The sequence below is a fragment of the Thermobia domestica genome, chromosome 14 (assembly GCF_964235325.1).
Source record: "Thermobia domestica chromosome 14, izTheDome1.hap1.1, whole genome shotgun sequence".
Lineage (NCBI taxonomy): Eukaryota > Metazoa > Arthropoda > Insecta > Zygentoma > Lepismatidae > Thermobia > Thermobia domestica.
In genome coordinates this window covers 66,324,145-66,347,523 of record NC_137467.1, presented here as the reverse complement: position 1 = coordinate 66,347,523, position 23,379 = coordinate 66,324,145, and the positions used below count along the sequence as shown (strand labels likewise).

The window sequence follows — 23,379 nt, the reverse complement described above, 5'->3', positions numbered from 1 at the left end:
AAGAGATTATTTGTGTTTGAGTGTAGGATCTTTAGTTTCCTTTAACCGACACTTCTAGAAAATACAACTTAATTTACACAGCAGTTAAAAAAAACTAGTACTGCCTTAGAAAGTATTCCTAAAAAAGAAGCTGCATCATGCATCCTGAACAGTGAGTAACTAACGGCAGTGCGTTGAGGGAGCCCAGAGTAAAATGGGGCCCATTGAAAAATCGTAATTCCACTATTTTCCTCGATGTCTAAAATGAGACTACTTTAGCCTTACATGAAAAAGAAGCTGTGGAGGGGACTGCGAAGTCTACTGAAAAGATTTATCACGTCCTTGCAGCAACAACTTTAAGTTTTCGAACAGTAATGAAGAACAAGATTGATTGAAATTTTAACTTAGAATGAAATAACTAAAAATCTAATCTTATATAACTCCCATTGATAGTAGTGTTCCGTATTTGTTTAGACGCCTATTCTTTTATAACTTTACCTATGGTGGATGGGGTCCTTGGTTCGATCCCAGCTCTCGCTGAATGAACTTTATTATGGACAAACACCGCGTGTATGAGTTTTCTCGGGTTTCTCCAGTTTCCTCCCACTTTCTTCATTAAACGATTTCATTCGTTTCTCACCATCACTGTCTCCATTAGCGTAGTCGGCATAACGTGGGACGTAAAACTTAAATATTTCGTTTCGTTTTTCTTTTATAACTGTATCTCACTTTTCCTGTGACGAGAGCATCATCTAAGCGAGTATTCAGTGAATTAAACCACTATATTCATAGCACAATAGTACAGAATGAAGTTTAGCTCTTTGGCAATCTCCAGCATGCAGAGCAAGAAAAGCCAATACATTGATATTGAAACAGTAGTTAACGAATTCCACTGCGAAAAAGATCACACGTACTCTTGTTTTTCAGATGATAATTTATAATTATACTTAGTTGGTTGAAATTTTTCCATAGTTGTGGGGGCGAGATACTGAAAAAATCCCTACCAAGAGGTGAAGGTGACATGTAAAAGTAGTCAAATACGAACGAAATTAGTGTCGAATTCATGTGCAAAGATGAAAAGTGAAACTGTGGATGCTGCGTAAGTCCAAAATAAGCCTTAGTTGGCTTCGAGTTGACAATGGGAGGGTGACAGGAATAAAGAATCAAAAATATCCTATATTTGTGTCGAATGGATAGTTTTCGGGATCACTGACATAAAAGGTGATATTTCAGATGTGTATATGTCCAAGGTTGGCCATATTGAAATGGGGTCATAGGGAGAACCAGTAAATACTTCAGAACAGTTCCTTTTTGGTGCGTTTCAAGACACTGAGAGTGAAAAGTGATAATGCACAAATCACATTCTGAATTATCGGAGATATGACTTCTGGGGAGTGTCGTTGCTCCAGGGAGGCATTAATAACTGATCACTCCCTAAAATTGTCACTGTTTTGCAGGGCCGTAGACAGAAATTTATTTCAGCGATCGAAAGCTTGACAGGAATTTATTTCAGCGATTGAGGTCGTATTTTACTAAAATGTCTATCATCCAGGAACGGATCCAGGATGATTGTTTGGGAGGGGTGGTCGTTCGAAGTCAAATCAAGATAAGAGCGGATTGCAAAAATAGAAAAGAAAAAAGAAAGAAAGAAAGAGAAGAAAAGAAAGAAAAGAAAAAAATAGAAAATGAGAAAGAGCTCTTCTGTAGAATTAACTTTCTTAAGAAAGTAAGGACTATCTACTTTAGGTTATAATTTACGTTTATAATACAAAGATGAAATATACATAGGATATGTTTTATTTTTAAAATAAAAAGTATAAAAAGTTCCCTATTCTGGAGGATGCGATCACCCCAAACACACTCCCTGAATCCGCCCCTGTTATCATCATCTCTAAAATTACATATATATATATATATATATATATATATATATATATATATACAAACAAAAAAGTAGTGATTTCGTTGGGGCAAAAGCTCTGGATTGCAAAGGCCTGCATCCTGTGTATGTCCCTGCTGCTCTGAATTGCTAAAAGCTCCTCTTTAAAGGTAAGACAAAAATGTAAATAATAAACGTGTATCATAGAATGCAATATAAATAGAAAATATGTTATAATTAAGAAATAGAAAATAATTATAAAATAAATTTGAAGGACAATTTAAAAAATCAATAATTCTTGAAAGTAAAATATACTTTTAAAACAATTTTGCATTTATGCAGGGCTACAAACAAGTGAGGAGTGCTATGTAAATTTAGTAACAAATATAATATTGGAAAATTATTTCGAACTAAACTAGCTGTGACTACATTACTTCAAAATTGAACTTGTAGAATATACAGTATGAGCGTAGCTCAAATAAAATAATCAATAAGAATGGTCTTGATTGGAAGCTCGGACCATCCACGTAGGAGTAACTTACATTAACCATTCACCTAACATACAATGACTCACAGGGATTGGCACTACTTTATCAGATGGTTCTATCAAATGTCACTTAATTAAAACAATAGTAACAAATTTTAAAGCTTTAAAAAGTGTCCTGAAGAAGAGGAATTTCATTTTGCACATTGTAACTAAGTTACAAGAGGTTTACGTCCTAACTGAAAGGTCCATCTACCGAGTCAACTTTTGGAATATCCTCTAAAGGTAGCTTTCAACGCAGCTAAGGGAAACGTATGTGAACGAGTAGTAGAATCCTCCGTAGCAGAATGGATAAAGTCATGGTTCGATAACCACAAGGTTCGTGGTTCGAAACCCGTCGCCGAAATCAGATTTTTTAAGATCTTAATTCCTCAGTTCTGAAGATCTTTCTCTCCTTTCGTAATCATCTGATGCTCTAAAAAGAGTTGTCCACATTAATTCGACAACTGCCTAATGTGATCCTCGCAGTTCGAAAACTTCCCTTCTTATCTTTCACAAAATCAGAATTTTCGTCATAATACGAATGCTCTCCGATCATTTTTTCCCCAATTTTAAATCTGTGTATACAAATCATCCCTCTCTGTCTCCATACTTGAATCTCTCTCTCTCTCTCTCTCTCAATATCACCCAGGACGTCATATGGCTTGAGATCAAACCTTCGACTCTTGAAACCAAATGTAAGCTCTTTAGCAATGTGCTATCGTAACTCTATAGGTTTGTTGTTAAAACCAGTGTCTTTTAGACTTTATTCGGGGGGGGGGGAGAGATTCTCCGGCGACATAAGATTTTCACTTTTTATTAGTGTATTACTATACATTTGAGCAAAAAATACTTATTTATGAAGCTCAAGAGAGGGGGAATTACAGCCTCCTGTCCTGCCCAAATGACGTCCCTGAAACATTTGATTGCACTTACTGAAAAGAAATTCAATGAATCATTGAATAAAACTCGTTTCTGTCCGTAGATATTTTAGAGCTCTTGGCAATTTCCATAGATTTCTTAGGGAGCATCTTACTAGCTTGCACTCTTTAAAGAAAGAAAAGAATGAAACTAAAGATATTTATGAAGCTCTGGGAAGATTGTGTGACTTTCCTTTAATTTATTCTCTTAAAAATATTTCAGAACAAACGAATGGAAAAGACTGTTTTAAAGCTATAACGTTGTAAACTTGATTCCTGTTTCTTTTTCAGCTGAATGGAAAGAGTGTACTACGTCACACACACTGCTTTAGACAAGGAGAGGTGGAGGACGGGGAGGAGTTGGAATAAATACTAGAAGCAACTAATCGATTGTTGCATGTATTGCGGAAATGCATAAGAAAACTGGGCAAGAGTTTGTTATTCATTTGGACTTAGAATTTTTGTAACAAATTTTATGCCGCGAACTGTACATACATTTACCATAATCGGAATTTTTTCACCAGTTAGTTTGACTTTCATAGCATTAATTTTCGCAATAACAATCCATGGTGATTTAAGTACATAATGCATTTTTGTTACGGTCATTTCTTTTAGTGTTATTATAGAATTAGCTGAATTCCCAGGTCAAAATTATAGTTAATTATTTGAATTTAGTGTTCAAAAAACTTGTTATTATGTAAACAATGAGATTAAGATATATTTCTATAAATATTTTCAGGTAACATATAACCTGGAAAAGCATAACTGATAACTGTGTGGGTTTCCTGTAGATTGAATGGCCTAGACTTCCATCTGGCTTCTTGTATACGAGTACGTCCAGGAACGGGAGTCTTCCTTCTGTTTCTGTTTCCATTGTGAACTGGATGTTGCGGTGTATAGAATTCAGATGCTGCAGGAATTCGTCGAGTTTCTGTCTGCCATGGGGCCATATGACGAATGTGTCGTCTACATATCTGTAGAATACTGTAGGTTTGTATGTTGCTGTTTCTAGCGCTTTGTGTTCAAAATACTCCACATAGAAGTTCGCTATTACTGGAGAGAGAGGAGAGCCCATTGCTACACCATCACTTTGTTCACAGAAATTGTCTTGGTAACTGAAGTAGGTAGACGTTAGGGTGTGTCTGAAGAGATGTACTATATCCTTGCTGAAGTGCGATTCCAGGAGTTTAATAGAATCTTCCAGTGGTACCCTCGTAAAGAGAGAAACCACATCAAAGCTGACGAGTATGTCATCTGCGTTTGTCTTGATGCTCTGTAGCAGTTGTACGAAATGGCTGGAGTTTCTGATATGGTGTGTACACTCTCCTGTTAGTGGCTGTAGCAGTCCTGTTAATTTCTTGGCCAGGTTGTACGTGGGGCCTCCTATGGTGTTAACTATGGGTCGTAATGGAACTTCTTTCTTGTGTATCTTCGGAAGGCCATAAATCCTTGGTGGTATTGAACCGGAAGGTTTAAGCCTCTTCTTTTCTTCTTCATTCAGACTGGAACTTTGTATTAATCTGGAGGTTTTCTTTTCGATGGCCTTGGTTGGATCTCTGTCAATTTTTCTATGTGCTGGATCTTCCAGTAGGCTTGGTAATTTGGAGTGGTAGTCTTCCCTGTTGAGAATGACGGTCGCATTCCCCTTGTCTGCTGGTAATATTATGATGCTGTCATCAGCTCGTAGGTCATTGAGGGTTTTCCTTTCTTCTCTGGAAGTTCCATTACTCTCTTCTGAGGTTGTATTTCGGCTTCTGCTGCTTGGCCCTCATAAGGACCGTAACGGCTTGTGTGCGTATGTGGTCTGCTGCTTCTTGGTCTAAGTGTTTTATTGCTTGTTCAATACCGCTTAAAGTTTCCGTGATGGGAATGTGTTTAGGTGTTGGAGCGAATTTCAGGCCTTTGCATAGAAGACTTGTAGCTGCTTCACTTAGTCTTTTGCTGGAGAGATTCACCACTGCTTTTTCTCTGCTCGGATGAGACGGTTCAGGGTTTTGTCTTCGGTTAAGCTTTTCGAATTTCTTCTTAAGATGAACTGTGTGTAATTCATGCTGCCTGCTACCATATGCATACGTGATGGAATCTACCCATTCCCAGTCCCAGGTGTGGAGCACTGTTGGTAGATACAGAAATAGATGTTTCATTTCCCTGTCGTGCTGGTCTAGTCTTCTGTGAAGTTCCTGTATCTTTTCCCTGACTAGAGCGTGGCTGGCCCTGATAAGGACCCGATGTGCCTTCTGTGACTGGTTACCTTGGCGAAATCTGGAATGGTACTTTGGTCTCTGCATCGTAGTAGGAAGGCCAATCGAGATAACAACTTCCCTTTTGTTCGGCGGAGTGTCTGGAGTCTGTTTATCTTCCTGTAAATATCCTCCCCGTAGAGGTTTGTCAAAATGATCTTGAAGCTTTGCTGGCGTCTACTATTAATCCAATGTTCTCGGGATTGCTGCCAGAGTAGGTGTTGCTGTGCTGAGCTTTCGTTACCATACAGCGGCAACATCTTCAGAGCTATGTGTTGAAGTGTGCTGGTGGTACAGATTATATAGTGGTCTTTAAGAATCATCACAGACGAAGGTTATCATCTACCTGACATCTGGTTCCAGCTTCTCAGTACGAAAAGAACCATCAGCCAATCAGAGAGCAGTTTCCACCAGCAAAATCAGAGCACGCCATTGGCCAACATAAACAACCAATAGGAACACAGCGATTCTTAAAGACCACTATATAATCTGTACCACCAGCACACTTCAACACATAGCTCTGAAGATGTTGCCGCTGTATGGTAACGAAAGCTCAGCACAGCAACACCTACTCTGGCAGCAATCCCGAGAACATTGGATTAATAAGATAAAAGAAAACTTTTTTTAAACAACACAAATCAATAATAAGTATGAATATAAATGGATGCAAACAGAAACTTTGCAATTAATAAAGATAATAAAATTAATCGTTTCTCGTTTTCCCGCACACACATGCGTCACAATGTGTAAGATACCTATTCGCTCCTTACTGTTGAAAAATCATTGAGTAGAAAATTTTCTTAATCGCAATTAATTGGACGTATCTGAAAAGTGCGCCGATCCCGGGGGGACGAGGGGGCCCGTGTCCCGCCAAACTTCTTGTGGCCCCCTTACTGTAGTTGTAAATTTACAATATTTGGCACAATTTGAATGCAATTTGTTTTAAAATTCTCATATATGCTTTCTACATCTGAATGGTTCCCCCAAATTTACAGAGAAATCGGCGCCCTTGGTATCTGACATAATATTGTCGAGATTATGTCTAGATAATACAATTTAAGGTACTACAGTTTTAAGAGTACGTAACCACTTTCATTTGGTATTCTGAGTACGACACCATTTTTAACTCATCAATATTACGTAAACCGAAAGGTATTCCGGTTTTAGTGTCATACTATTCCAAGGATTTTGGGTTTATTTGTTTAGTACATAAATAAGGTTTTCAAATACACATTTTACGGTGGACAAATAATTTCATTTTCAAAAAATATTAACTAAGAATTTTACGTATTATTATAAGAGTGTAAACAATTATTCTTATAAAAATAAGATTAAGTTACTCAGACGATTTTAATCCGTTCCACGCCAGCCATATTTACTATGTAGTATTTTTATATAAAAGGTTCAATTATTGTTAATACAGGTTCAATTATGTCACATTGTACAGCGCAGTCATGGCTAGAATTTCGTATACCATGTACTGCTTTGTTTCTTTGTATATCAACTGGGATATACCTATCACTTCGAAAGTTACCAGAGTTACATTCTTGTCTAGGATTTCGCATATTATGAAATTCATTATTTCTATTCAGTGTTGCCACACCTGGTACGATTGTACCAAATTCAGCCCCTTTTTGTCATTCATCGGCCCGTTGGTACCACGCTAGCATTTTCAGTCCCTTTTGTGAAAAAGTTGGTACAAGTCTACCCAATTCAGCACCATTTAACATATACTTATCATATTTTCAAAAGTGTCAGTAGGACTTTTCTTACACCTCACGTTACCTATAGTGTTGGACTCTTAAAAATGGTGTTGATCATTCGTTTTGTGACGTTGCACTGCTGAAAATTCCTACTTCGAACTATACCTAGAAACAAATGACGCAAGATAGGCACATCCGCGCCGTGTATGAAGGAGACGAGAAAGAAGTAGTGTAGTTTAAATTTTAGCTTGAAATCTTAAAAAGAAAGCTCACACACGTTGAATCAAGTGTTGATTATTCTGAAGAAGACCAGCGTGTGCTCAAGTAAGTCTATGATTTATGTGTTGTTAAGATCCTACAGAGTGTCTCAAAAGTCCCTTACCACTCCTATTAAAATCCAAATGGATGTACTTTCAGCGAATTTGATGTCGTAGGTGAACTTGAGGGTTAGGGGGACACTTTCTGGCGTAGGGTATGCGGACGGCCGCCATCTTGAATTTAACTTTTTTCATTACAAACGCTATGTGGGTCATGTGATACATCACCATAGGATAGAATTTCACCAGAAAACCGAATCTGAAGTCAAAATGCATTTATCTTTATGTGGTAAACAGATACCCACAATTGCAGTGTGACTTTCGTATTACATAATGAGCTCAACACGTTCTCCGTGCTGGGCAATGCACGTGGTCAGACGCTTCTCCCAATTGCTATGGACACGTATTAAGGTTTCTGGGGATATTTGTTCACAGGCAGCCATTGCTCCAGATGGCGAACATCACGAATTTTCGTAGCATACACCATAGCCTTCACATGTCCCCACAGGTAGAATTCAAGGGGGATTAAGTCTGGTGATCGGGCAGGCAATTCCACTTGTCCACGTCGACCAATCCACGTCCCAGGGAATAGTTCGTCCAAGAACTGACGCACCTGGATGTCATAATGAGGAGGTGCACCATTTTGTTCGAAGAACCGGGGCCGGCATCAGAGCCGGCATTATGTTTTCATGCAACAACGTGAGTTTCGGTCTGCATTTAACGGTCCTGGACTGAAAATCGGATCGACGATCTTTCTTCCCCATATGCCTGCCCATACCATAGTTTTTCCTGCACGGGTCATTTTCGAGGGATCTGTCCAAGCGGGGTTGTCACGGGACCAATAGCGCATGTTTTGCCTATTGACTTCACCATTTACGTAGAAATGGGCTTCATCCGAAAAAAGTATCTGCATAGCGAACTGCCGATTTACCGTCAATTGCTCAATAGCCCACTTGCAAAACTGGGCACGATGATCGGGATCGTCCCCCGACAAACGTTGCTGCATTTGCATCTTATATGGATGTCTTTGGAGCACCCTGTGCACTGAACTGTGACTCACGGCTGTGCTTCGCTGCGGCGACTTCGAGAAGGAGGTCAGCACGGCACTAGCTGTTTCTTCGTCCGTGGCTGTCCTTGGCCGTCCACTACGGGGTCTATCCACAACTGTTCCCGTTTCCTCGAATTTGGTCAAGAACCGTGCCATTGCAACATGCGATACAGGTGCTCATTGTGGATGACGCGCATTCAAATCGGCAGCCACTGCGCGGGCACTCCTCCCGCCCCATATTTTGATGATGTGGATGCATTCGTCGTTTCGTTAACGGCCTGATTGACAACCTTCAACACAAAAGAAACGCAGTCAAATTCACAACTTCAATTGTGGATAACTGTTTACCACATAAAGATAAATGCATTTTGACTTCAGATTCAGTTTTCTGGTGAACTTCTACATTATGGTCATGTATCACATGACCCACGTAGTGTTTGTAATAAAAAAGTTAAATTTAAGATGGCGGCCGTCGGCGATACCTAAGCCAGAAATTGTCCCCCTAACCCTTAAGTTTACCTACCACATCAAATTCACTGAAAGTACATCCATTTGGATTTTAATAGGGGTGGTAAGGGACTTTTGAGATACCCTGTACATCAAAACGATAATAGCACGAAAAAGTGCATTAACATAGTTGCCGGCTTACCGGGCTATCTTGTTCAGTAGTGACGTCATATTGAGGGAGGGTGTTCTAGAACGTTATCTCTTTTACTTCCGTGTTATAGAGCCATGTATTATACTGGTATAAAATAATGAATTTAACCCTTTTTGTTTTAATTTGGTACTATTTTTCAGCCCACTCCGGGGTTAGGACCGTGGCAACACTGTTTCTATTGTGCATTACATTGTATATTTCGGTTACTTCTGTAATTGTTACCTGATCTTTAATTGCATAAATAATTAAATATATTGTAACAATTATTTCTGAAATTTGAGTTATCAAAATTTCAGTTAAAAATAGATTCAGTTGAGTTATTATTGCTATTGTTAGGAAATCTTTTGTTCCTGACATTACTATTAGTATTTTTGATATTTGTATTTCTTATGGGAAAATGATTAACTTGGTTTCTCATTGAACTCCCCGATTTGCCAGATTATCCCCGCCACTTTTGGAGAAAGAAAAATAATGCTATTCGTTTCTGGTAGGTTAGTGCTGATTAGTGCACAAATTTCAGCGTTTACGCAATCAAAAGAACAAACTTATGAACAATTTAAATTTCGGGGCCAATTTGACGTCAATTGAGATAGAATGGAGTTTCTAATGCCAAACATTAGTGCTATGATAGTGCAGGTTAGTACCCAAATTTCACCGTTAGTGCTCTTCAAATAACGACATTAATTCGTCAAACGTTTGTGCTATGTTAGTGCTAGTTAGTGCTCAAATTTGAGCATTAGTGCTGTTCAAATAACGCCGTTATAACGAAATTAATTAGCGTCAAGTTGGTCCTGCTTTTTTCGTATTTGAAATAGAATTGATTTTCTAATGCCAAATGTTTGCGCTACTTTAGTGCTGGCTAGTGCTCCAACTTGAGCATTAGTGCCGTCCAAATAACGCCGTTATAACGAAATTAATTAGCGCTAAGTTGGCCCCGCTTATTTTCCCTAATTGAGATAGAATTGATTTTCTAATGGCCATCGTTAGCGCTATGTAATTCCTGGTTAGGGCCTACCTTTGAGTGTTAGTGCTGTTCAAATAACGGCCCTATAACGAAATTAATTAGCGTCAAGTTGGCCCCGCTTTCTTTTCCTTATTGAACTAGAATTGAATACTACGTTTAGTGCTACGTTGGTGTTTGGTCATGCTTTAATTTGTTCGTTAGTGGTGTTGAAATTACATGTACATGAACTTTGCATCTCCACCTAACACATTAACGATAAAATTGGTCCCAATCATTATTGCATCTTTAGTGCTACTTAGTGCAGCAACCTCTAACGTAATACTTCGTTAGTGTACATGGTACAAGTAAAAAACTTTAGGGTTTCAAATTGACGCTGGGCCCCACTTTAAGGACTAACGAAATAATTAGTGATATTCGTTAGTGCATCCTCAGTGCTTCTTACTGAACTAACCGCTAACGTTAGTGTTTCATTAGTGTAGGTTTCAGAGCCAAAGCAATGGTCCTCGCTGATCTCTCCACACTATGCACTAATGAAAAAAGCGTGCCATTCGTTTGTGCGTCATTAGTGCTTTCAGAAAATATTAATAGTTTCGTAAATGCTTACTATTTGTGTAAATATAGCCATATATATGTCACGAAACTCCCTTAAGAAATACATGGGAATTTTTCATAGCGTGAAATTCCAGGCAAATTCAAAAGCACTAATGGCTTCTTCTAGTGCAATCGTTAGTGCATCGTTAGTGCTTCTTAGTGCACCATCCCTAGTGATGGGCAGTGGGAATATTCCCGGTGGGAAGGAATTTAAAAATGGGAATATTCCCGGGATTTTTCCCTGCCCTATAAATTTCCGGGAAGGAATTTATTTCCATTTCTTTACTTTATCTTCCAAAATATAAGAACCATATGACTAATTACTTTATTTTAATATATTATGATTTACTTCTAGGTTTTAAAGAATTTGGAGGTTAAAAAATTTAAAATTATTTGACGGTACTTTATATAAATAATAATATGAGTTTTTAAGTTCCATTTAAATTTTCGCTAAAAGTAAGGTAATTGTTTAGTATTGGGAGGCCAAAACTAGCAAAAAGTAGGATGATTTACGGAAGAAATGAGTTGATAGTGATGTTTAAGTAGTCAAGGAAGTATCGAACACAACTTTTTTTTTGGGGCAGTAGTTGATTTATACAAAACAGTAAGGTAAGTAGAAGTGATTTATGTGAGAAAAGAAAGTGAATTGATAATAACGAAGATAGAAAACAACGTACCATGCGGGGCTCTATCCCGCCTTCATTCGCTAACGCTCGCTCTGCAATGCTGTCTGAATTTAATGTTGGTAACATAATTTAACGTATGAAACCATAAAACAACCGCATCGGAATAGAATATCGCATAAAAGTAGGTACAAAAGCTGGGCCCCAATGCTAAAGAACAGCCAAAATTAGCAAAGTACTTATTTACAAATGACGAAAATGAACCATTTTGAAAAGTAATTTAGAATTATGTAGAAATAGAGATGAAGTACTATTAATAAACCCTGAACCACCATTAGTAATAGACGTCGGTCTGTCTCCTCTCTCTGACTCGAATTTCTGAAGAGGTACTCGGACTTCTTTTACATGTGAATTAACGTGTAGAATTTCGAGAAATAGGTAGAATGAAAGGTCGTGTATGGCAACGTTATGTGCTAAAATATAAAGATAAGTAGGCCTAAGTATCTTGAAAATTTTGTGAACATAAATCTGTATGCGCAAATGTTGATAAATTTATGAGACTTGTATCTTCTAGCATTTACCCAATCTAATTGGTTTATAACATTTATAAATTTAATGTGTTTATAATATCAGTAATAAAGTCAAGTTGAGCAAATCCACTTACATATAAATTTAAATTGTTTAGTGGTTTAAAAGTATTAATTTTTTCACACATAATTGATTGATAGAATATATTGTAAATAAATATACATTTATGCGTACTCTCTAAATATAATAAAATGTTGATAAAGTAACATAGCACCGTTCAAAATATGTGTCTGTGTACATTTTAAAATACTCTGTGGACAACAGTAATAATATGCTGTGATATAAAAATTAATTCACCTTTGAAATCATAATATAGTAATAGAATGCAATTTTCTTTCTGATTGAACATAAATTCCCGGATAAATTCCCATTTTGGGAATCTTCCCGGGAATATCCCTCGGAATATTCCCGAAAAATATCTTCCCGGGAATTTACCCATCACTAACCATCCCCTAACGTTTGTTCATCGGGGTCGATGCAAGAAGTGGAAACCTTTTGTGGTCAACGTGATCTTGATCCCTACTTTAAGCACTAACGCAGAAATTAGTGCTTTTCGCCAGCGCATCATTAGTGCTGGAAAACACTGATTGTTTCGTGAATGCTTCACTATTAGTGTAGATATAGCAAATTATAAATTAGCAAATTATTATTCCAAAACTCCCATATAAAATGCATTTAGATTTTCTCATTTCGCCAAATTCCCGCCAAATTCGAAAGCATTAATGATATATTCTATTGTAATCGTTAGTGCATTGTTAGTGCTTCTTACTAAACCAATCAATGATGTTAGTGCTCTTTCAGTGTAGATGCTACAAGTGAAAAACCTTTGGGGAGCTAAGTTCACACTGCATCCACTTCAAGCAGTAACAAAAAATCAGTGCCTTCATTAGTGAATCGTTATTGCTTCTTAGTGCGCCAACCAATGACGTTAGTGCTTCATTAGTGTATTCTCTAGAGCCAAACCAATGATACGGAGTAATTACTCTATGAGCCCCACTTTCAGCACTTACGAAAAAAATAGTATAATTTCTTAATGCATCGTTAGTGCTTCTTAAAGCGCCAATAGTTTTGTTAGTGCTTTGTTATTGTTGTAGATATAGCCATTTATATGTCACGAAACTTCCAAAAGAAGAACATGTTACTTTTTCTACTGCTCAAATTCTCGCCAAGTTCAAAAGCAGTAATCTCTTTTAGTGCAATCGTTAGTCCGTCGTTAGTGGTTCCTAGTGCACCAAGTCCGAACATTAGAGCTTCTCATCGTCAATGGTTTTGTAGAGAAGAGCTAGCGTGTAGTTAGCATCCCCTAAGTTTTATTTTATAGCGTCCATCACTAATGTTAGGAGTTCTGCAATAAGACCTATTAACGAAGTAGTAACCATTACAATAATGGTGATTAGTGCTTTTAAATTTGGCCCTAATTTTACTAAATGAAAAATGTTACGTCCCTAAAGTAAGCCCCGCACGGTTCTCAAATGCTACTAAAACCTTTTACATATTTAGAACTTCTTTAGTGCACATTAGTGCACCAAACACTTACCTTAGTACCATGATACTTTAAAAGTTATTAATGAATAACTCGGGAAGTTCTAAGTTTAGATTCTTCAACATTCGCACAATTTTATAGTAATTGTACCAAAAAAGTGGAACTAACACCAGCTGTTAGTGCATTGTTAGAGGTCTATGAAACAGTAACTCCTAAGGATAATGCTAACATAATTTAGAAGTTATAAGTGCATAACTCACTCAGGAATAAATTTAAATTTATCGAAATTTACATTAATTTTCGCGCAAAGGTAGAATAAACGTCGAATTTTTGTACATCGTTAGTACTCCAAAAATTCTAACGGTAGTGCTATTTAATCTCTAAAGTTAGTGATATCATTGTTTGAGAGTTACTGATGAATAACTCATGCGGGGCTAACCCTTTAGATCTTCTAGTTTTTGTAGAATTTTACACTTATTGTCAGATAGAAATAAGATAAACACCAGTAGTCAGTGTATTGTTGGACCTCCATTAAACAGTAAGCACTAACGTTAGTGTTGTCATCATTTAGGAGTTATTATTGAATTACGCGGGCGGTACAGAATTGAAATTTACTGAATTTTAAACTAATTTCCCCATAAAGATAGAACAAACGCTAAAGATTAGTACATTGTTAGTGCTACGTAAAACTCAAAGCACTAACGTTAGTGTTATCATAGTTTGTGCTATCATAGTTCAGGAGTTATCAATGAATAACTGGGAAGGGACCTAATTTAAAATTATCGAGTTTTACTCTAATTGTTCCACAAAAGTAGGACAAAAGCTGAAGGTTAGCGCATCCTTAGCAGTCAAGAAAAATAGGTACTAATGTTGTATTATCTCATTTTAATGGTTGTTAATGAAGAACTCAAGCGATTCTATTCATTTTACACTAATTTAGATTCACATTACATAATTTTACACTAATTGTCCCACAAACGTGGGACAAATACCAGCGCTTAGTGCATTGTTAGAGCTCTATAAAACATTAAGCACTGTCGTTGTATTTTCATGAATACTTCAGAGGACTGAATTTAAATTTATCGAATTTTGCTCTAATTGTCCCAGAAAGGTGGGTAACCACCAAAGCTTAGTGCATTGTTGAAGCTTCATAATACACTAATCATTAACATCAGTGTCATCACAGTTTAGTAGTTTTTAATAAATAACTCGGCGCGGATAAAATCAGGTTTTTCCACTTTTACACGATTAGTGTAAAATTCAATAAATTTTAATTGAGTTTCGTTCGAGTTATTCACTAATAACTCCTAAAGTATGATACCATTATCGTCAGTGTTTACAATGTTTTAGAACACTAACAAAACACTAATATTTAGCGATTACACTACCTTTTGATTGACAATTATTGTAAAATTCGATAAATTTAAATTTAACCTTGCGCGAGTTATTCGTTAATAACTCCTAAATTGAGATAGCACTAACGTTAGTGCTTAGTTCATAGAGCACTAACCTCTGGTTATGTCTCATTTCTGTGCGACAATTAGTGTAAAATTGTATAAAACTGAAAGATTTAAAGTGAGCTCCGCCCGAGTTGTTCATTAATAACTCCTAAACTACGATACCAGTAACGTTAATGTTTAGTGTCTTTTGGAGCACTAACGATGTACTAACCTTTGACATTTACTGCACCTGTATGGGACAATTATTGTAAAATTCGATAAACCTAAATTAGCCCCGAGTGAGTTATTCGTTATTCTCTTATAACTCCTAAACTATGATAACACTAACGTTAGTGCTTGGTGTTTCGGCAAGCAATAACGATACACTAACTTTTGAGGTTCATACCACCTTTGTAGGACAATTATTGTAGAATTCAATAAATTTCACTTTAGTCCCACGAGAGCTATTCACTAATAACTTCTAACCTCTCACAGCATTAATGTTAGTGTTTAGTGAACGAAGCACTAACCATGTGAAGTGTTTTGGTAGTAATTCAAATGAGTGCGAATCTAAATTTAGACAAGTGGCATTTTCCTTTTTTGTAAAATTCTCGCCAAATTTAAAACCACTAATGAACATATACAATGTAATGGTAACTATGAGGAGGTTTTATAGCAGAGCTCCTAATATTAGTGCCTCAATTGTTTGGACGCTAAAAGGTGAAACTTAGGGGAAGCTAACTACACACTATGGCTAGCCCCTCCGCACAAAAGAATTCACGACAAGAACCACTAGTGTTCGGAATTGGTGCACTAGCAAACACTAACGATTACACTGGAAGAGATCTTTCGATTTGGTGCTAATTTGACTCAATGAAAAATTCCCGATGTATTTTTTTATGGGAGTTTCATGATATGACTTGTCATATCTACACTACTAGTAAAGCACTAACGAAAATATTAGTGTTTTCTAGAAGCACGACCGATGCACACTAGCGTGCGCAGGACATTGGGAATGTGGGTGCCAGATCTAAAGTACCACCATATGGAATGTCGTCCTCTCCCCACTTTACCCTAAGAAAAGATAACGTCATTGCACCCGATGCTGCGTTGGCGACGCACGGCACTCATGCAGATGGGAAATAATTTGCTTCTATCGTCCACCAATTGAAGCACTAATGTTGGGAGTTTGTGCTCTAAGAAGCACTAACGAAGCTATAAATATTGCACTAAAAGAGATCATCAGTGCTTTTGAATTTGGCCGAAGATTTAGCCAATGAAAAATTCCCGATGTATAATATTTCTTATGGGAGTTTCGTGATATGTAACTGGCCATATTTGCACTAATGTGAAGTACTAGCGAAACTATTAGTGTTCCCTAGAAGCACCAACGATGCAATAACGAATGGCGCTAATTTTTTCGTTAGTGTTTGAAGTGGCGACCAGAATGAAATTACATACTATCACGTTTTGGCTTTAGAGCCTCTACTAATGAAGTACTAAAGTCAGGAGTTTGTGCTCTAAGAAGCAGTAAAAATCCACTAACAAATCGCACTACTTTTTTGTAAGTGCTAGAAGTGGGGGCATAATGTTGTGCCCCACTAATTCCTACTATTGTTTTGGCTCTAGAGCTTACACTAATAAGCACTTACGTTAGTGGTTGGTGCATAAATAAGCACTAACGATGCACTACAAAACGGTAGTATCTTTTTGTTAGTGCTTGAAGTGTTAGCAGTGTCAACTTGATCAACTGGATTTCTAGCACCTACACTAATGAGCACTAACGTTAGAGGTTGCTGTACAAAGAAGCACTAACGATGCACTAACGATTGCACAAAAAAGAGATCATTAGCGCTCTTGAATTTGGCAGGAATTTGTCGCAATCAGAAATTATCCATAACTACACTAATAATGCAGTACTAACAAAACTTTCAGAGATTTCATGAAACACTAACGATGCACTAACGAATGACATTTGGGGCTAAGTTAACCTCACTAATAGTGAGCACGAACGAAACTATCAGAGTTTTCTAGAAGCACTAACGATGCACTAACGAATGTCTCTAATTTCATTAGTTCCTAAATTGGGGGCCTAGTTCACACTAGCCCTCCAAGGTGCTTTGCTTGTACAACTACTCTAATGGAGAAATAACATTAGGAGTTGGTGCACTAATGAGCACAAACGATTGCATTAGAATAGATCATAAGTGCTTTTGAATTTACCGGGAATTTGACGCAATGAAAAATTAATCATGTATTTCTTTAGGGAAGTTTCCTGAAATGTGATTCCAATAACTACACTAATATTGAAACACTAACGAAACGATTAGTATTTTCTACAAGCATTGACGATCCACGAACGAATGACTAATTATTCCCTTAGTGCTTGAAGTGGAGGCCAGCGTGAAGTTGGAGGCATGAAGGTTTTTTTTTTTTTTTTTTTTTTACTTGTAGCATGTAAACTAATGAAGAAATAACGTTAGGGGTTGTGTACTAAGATGAGCCAACGATTGACACTAATTTATTGTTAATGCCTCAAGTGGGAGCCAAGTACACTGACGTGAAACTTCAACATCACTATAGGACAAATGAAAGTACGACCAAGCACTAACACAGCACAAACGCTTGGCATTATAAAAATTCTACCTCAAATAAGGAAAACACCGGGCCAACTTGACGCTATTAATTTCGTTATAACGGCGTTATTTGAACAGCACTAACGATAAAATTTGGGCACAAACCAGGACTAACACAGGTCAAACGTTACCCATTATAAATCAATTCTATCTCAATTAGGGAAAAAGCAGGGCAAACTTGACGCTAATTAATTTAATTATAACGGCGTTATATGATTGAGGATTTAGGATTTAGGATTTAGATTTCTGGGCTTTCGGCACTTAAGGCCATTTAGCCCTTCACGTTTTAAGAGATGACGTCCCTCGGTGAGCACATAATCCGGGGAAAAGGAAGGAAGAAAGGATCGGGCAAGGAAGGAAGCGGCCTGGGACCTATAAGTTAGGTACTACCCCGGCATTTGCCTTGTGTGAACGAGGAAAACCTCATTCAGGGTTTCTGGCCTGAAAAAGCATTTTACACTATTTCGACCGAGTGCCCCCACTGGGAATCCAACCCGGGACCACTCGCACCGAAGGCGAGAGCGTTAGCGACTACGTTACGCAGGGGCCTACGGCGTTATATGAACAACACTAGCGACCAGATTTGGGCACTGACGTAGTACTAACTTTTGACGTTAGAAACCCAATTTTATCTCAATTAGGGAAAAAAGCGGGCCAATTTGACGCTAATTAATTTAATTATAACGGCGTTATATGATTGAGGATTTAGGATTTAGGATTTAGATTTCTGGGCTTTCGGCACTTAAGGCCATTTAGCCCTTCACGTTTTAAGAGATGACGTCCCTCGGTGAGCACATAATCCGGGGAAAAGGAAGGAAGAAAGGATGGGGCAAGGAAGGAAGCGGCCTGGGACCTATAAGTTAGGTACTACCCCGGCATTTGCCTTGTGTGAACGAGGAAAACCTCATTCAGGGTTTCTGGCCTGAAAAAGCATTTTACACTATTTCGACCGAGTGCCCCCACTGGGAATCCAACCCGGGACCACTCGCACCGAAGGCGAGAGCGTTAGCGACTACGTTACGCAGGGGCCTACGGCGTTATATGAACAACACTAGCGACCAGATTTGGGCACTGACGTAGTACTAACTTTTGACGTTAGAAACCCAATTTTATCTCAATTAGGGAAAAAAGCGGGCCAATTTGACGCTAATTAATTTCGCTATAATGGCGTTATTTGAACAGCACTAACGTAGCACAAACAAATGACATTATTTAGTTTTCAACATGCAAAAGTGGTGGGGCCAACTTGATACTAATATTGAACTATTATGTATCATCACTTGATTTTCATAATTTCACAGTGTCTACTAAAATTCCAAAATGAAATTTCATGACTTCTTCGTGACCTTTTCTTCCCCAAACCATAACATTTAGTAACATTTTCAAGAGTGAACTTGGGAGGGAATTTGGCCAAGTTTTCAGGCATAGGATAGAAGCATGCTTTGCTTGCCATTTGGTATCCTCTAAAGCTGACCATAGACATTTTTGAAGGTGAATTTTGACCTTTTATAGAACATTTTCCAGTCTATACTTATATTTGTACAGATTTTTTTTAAAAAAAATCGTGACCACAAAGCTAAATTTCGTGACTTTTCCTTGACTTTCATGACCGTTTTCTGATTGCGTGACTTTTCATGACCTTCATAACTTTCGTGACCGATAGACACACTGTAATTTCAAATTATAACTAACAAATGGTTAAAGTTTATACACTGTGAAGAAATAAATATTTGCTGTAATTTGCAAGGTATAAGCATACGTACAGAGGCAATTTTACGTGTTTCCGGTTAAAAAGAATTTAATAATTTTAGATCATTATATGTTAAGTCTTGCCAGTTTTTCAAGAAAGGTGCTAGCTGGAGTATCGTCCGACCTTCCACGAAACTTGGTCATGAATCTAATCTCACGAAACTTAAAACGTGTTCTATCTTTTCTTCATCTTCCTAGGATTTAGGATTTTAGAACATACGCACTGTAGACAATTTTACACTTTTTGTAGGAATAAACTGCAACGACTTTTGATCACTATTTTTTTAAAAATGTACAAATGTCTGCCAAATCAGTAAGAAATGTGTCCAAAATTACAGGACAATGCCAATATGAAATTACTATCAATGTGCAGAGGATTAAGTCACTTCTCGTTAGTAAAGATTTACTAGGGCGATTTTAGCATATCATTTGCACTAAAAAAAAGAAAAATAACTTGCAACATTTCTTTCTAATTAGTAATATGTATGTACATTTAGTTAAGATTTATGAGCAATTGGAAACAATTTTTTAAAATGTATGCGTCCTAAAAATATAAAAATTCTCTCAACAATTGAAGTTCTTTTCCCTTTCTTGATACACAAATAGTGCCCCACATTGTATTTTCTTACATAAAACAGAAGGAAAAGATAAATTACTTTTTAATGTATACACAACTCCAAAAGTGCATTACCACCTGCAATTCTCGATTTCCTGCAATAGCAGGCAACCCAAAAAGCTCGGCGGTTGGGCTGGTTCCGAATTCGAAAGACGTTGGACCAAACCTCAATTTTGTTAAAAATATATCAGTGTGGCAAACTGAAAAATAAGGAAATAAAACAAATTGTTAAGAACGACAATTTTATTATCGTGACGGAGTTGGACGACATCAAAAGTTACAAAACGGTCTTAGTTAAGCAGCTCAAAAAAGATGAATGGTAAAAGACACATATCAGAAAAAAAACATTTCTCTCCTCCCGCAGAAAAAAAAGAATAAAGTTACATAAAGTAAAGGTTTAATATAAAAGCCTCACCCAAAATTTTGAAAATTGACACGCGAAAGCAAGAATAACTGAACCGAAGTGAATAAGACTGTACACAGATATTGCAGGCGTAAAACGTGGGAATACAGGCTTCATATTTTCCTAAAAAAAAGGAAGGGTGGGGCACGGACCCCTCCAAAAACTTGATCACGAGATATAAAAAATGCTAGTAACAGTATGTCAGATGTGTGTAAAGGACATTAAGAATTGTAACGAAACTTTTTCTATGGACAACACGCAAAAATAAAGGAATACGAGTTTTTAATGTTCTGCGAAAAACAGTTTTAGGGGGCAAAAGCCCCCACGAAAAATTTTTAAATTTGACGCCCGAAAGGTAAGAAGAAGTGAACCGAACTAAATTAATTTCTGCACAGATATAAACATAAAATGAGGGAATACGGGTTTCTTATTTTCCTTTAAAAAACGGCTGGGTAGGGCACGGACCCCTCCAAACATTTGATCACGAAATACCAAAAATGCTAGTAACAGTATGTGAGGTGTGTGTAAAGGAAATGAAGAATTGCAACGAATCATTTTGTATGAAAAATAACCATAAAATAAATCAATACGAGTTTCTTATTTCCTGCGGAAAAACTGTTTTAGGGTCAAAAACTCCCTTCCAAAATTTTGAAAGTTGACACCCGAAAGACTAGAAGAAATGAGCCGAAGTGAATGAAATTTGCACAAGTACTGCAGACGTAAAGTGAGGATAAGGGTTTCCTATATTCCTAGAGGAAACAGTTGGGTGGGGCGCCGACCCCCCTCCAAACGTTTCATAACGAAAAATCAAAAATACTACTAATACTATGTGAGATGTGTGTAAACGAAATGAAGACTTTCAACGAAATTTTTTGTATGGGAAATGCGCTGAAAACAAAAAATACGGGTTTTTAATTTTTGCGGAAAAACGGTTTTATGGGGCAAAAGACCCCATCCCAAAATTTTGAAATTTGGCGCCAAAAGGGATGAAAACGTGAACCGAAGTGAATAAAATTTTGCGCAAATATTGTAGACATAAAATGAGAGTTAACGGGTTTCGCATTTACCTAAAAAAAACGGTTAAGTGTGGCACGGACTCTTCCGAATCTTTGATCACGAAATTTCATAAGTGCTAGTAACAGTATGTCAGATGTCTGCAAACGACATGAAGAATTGCAACGAAACATTGTGTATGGAGAATACGCAAAAAGAAAATGAATACTTGTTTCTTATTTTATGCGGAAAAATTATTTTGCGGGCAAAAGAACCCACCCCAAAATTTTGAAAGTTGACTCACGAAAGGTAAGAAGAATAGAGCCGAAGTGAACGAAATTGTGCACAGATATTGTAGACATAAAATTAGGGATTACAGGGTTCGTATTTTCCTGGAGAAAAGGGAAGCGTGGGGCGCCGACCCCTCCAAACCTTTGATCACCAAATATCGAAAGTGCAAGTAACAGTATCTGAGATGTGTGTAAAGGACATGAAGAATTGCAACATATCTTTTTGTATGGACAATACGCAAAAAATAAAGGACTACGGGTTTTTTATTTTCTGCGGAAAGACTGTTTTATGGGGCAAAAGAAGCCACCCCAAAATTTTAAATTTGAAGTTGGAAAGGTCAGAAAAAGTGAACCGAATTGAGTGAAATATTGCACGTATATTGAAGGCTTAAAACGAGGGAATACGGGTTTCGTATTTTCCTGGAAAAATGGCTTGGGTGAGGCACGGACTCCTTCAAACATTTTGAACACGAAATATCAAAAGTACTAGTAACATTATTTGAGATGTATGTAAAGGACACGAAGAATTGCAACATAATTTTTTGTATGGACAATACGCAAAAAAAAGATAAATAAATAAAGGAATATGAGTTTCTAATGTTCTGCGGAAAAACGGTTTTAGGGGACAAAAGACCCTATCCAAAACTTTGAAAGTTGACGCCCGAAAGGTAAAAAGACATTAGCCGAAGTGAATGAAATTCTGCACAGATATTACAGACGTAAAATGAGGATATGAGTTTCGTATTTTCCTGAAGAAAAAGGTTGGGTGAGGCGCCGACCCCTCCAAACCTTTGATCACGAAATATCAAAAGCGCTAGTAACAGTATGTCAGATGTGTGTAAAGAACATGATGAATTGCAATGAAACATTGCGTATGGAAAATAACCAAAAATAAATGAATACTGGTTTCTTATTTTCTGCGGAAAACTCTTTTAGGGGTCAAAAGCTCCCACTCAAAATTTTGAAGTTGACACCCAAAAGAAAAGAAGAAATGAGCCGAAGTGAATGAAATTTGCAGATATTGCAGACGTAAAATGAAGATATGGGTTTCGTATTTTCCTAGAGAAAACAGTCGGGTGGGGCGCCGACCCTTCCAGACGGTTGACAACGAAAAATCAAAAGTGCTACTAACAGTATGTCAGATGTGTTTATAGGACATGAAGAATTGCACCGAAACTTTTGTATGGACAATGCGCTGAAAACAAAGGAATACAGGTTTTTTTATCTTTGCGGAAAAACGGTTTTATGGGGCAAAAGACCCCATCCCAAAATTTTGAAATTTGACGCCAAAAAGTAAGAAAAAGTAAACGGAAGTGAATGAAATTTTGCACAAATATTGTAGACATAAAATGAGGGAATACGAGTTTCGTACTTACCTTAAAAAAAACAAAAAAAAAACGGTTAGATGGGGCCCGAACTCTTCTGAGCCTTTGATCACGAAATATCAAGAGTGCTATTAACAGATTGTCAGGTGCGTGTGAAGCCCACCAAGAATTCCAAAGAAACTTTCTGTATGGACAATACGCAAAAAATAAAGGAATATATTTTTTTATTTTCTGCGGAGAAACAGTTGTAGGGGGCAAAAGAACCCACCCGAAGTTTTGAAAGTTGATGCCCAAAAGGGAAGAAGAAGTGAGCCGAAGTGAATTAAATTGTGCACAGATATTGTAGACATAAAATGAGGGAATACGAGTTTCGTATTTTCCTGGTGAAAACGGAAGTGTGGGGCGCCGACCC

General features: G+C 37.3%; 1 protein-coding gene across 1 annotated transcript; it reads right to left on the bottom strand.

Annotated features, from left to right (window-relative positions):
- Positions 1-8,240: 8,240 nt before the first annotated feature.
- LOC145669853 (uncharacterized) lies at positions 8,241-8,765 on the bottom strand. Its single transcript, XM_081738199.1, has one exon. The coding sequence runs from the start codon at positions 8,763-8,765 to the stop codon at positions 8,241-8,243; it is 525 nt and encodes a 174-aa protein (XP_081594325.1).
- Positions 8,766-23,379: the final 14,614 nt, after the last annotated feature.

Bases quoted from the DNA above. Each gene is read 5' to 3' on its own strand.
- LOC145669853 (XM_081738199.1), bottom strand. From the start codon at position 8,765: ATGGCACGGTTCTTGACCAAATTCGAGGAAACGGGAACAGTTGTGGAT.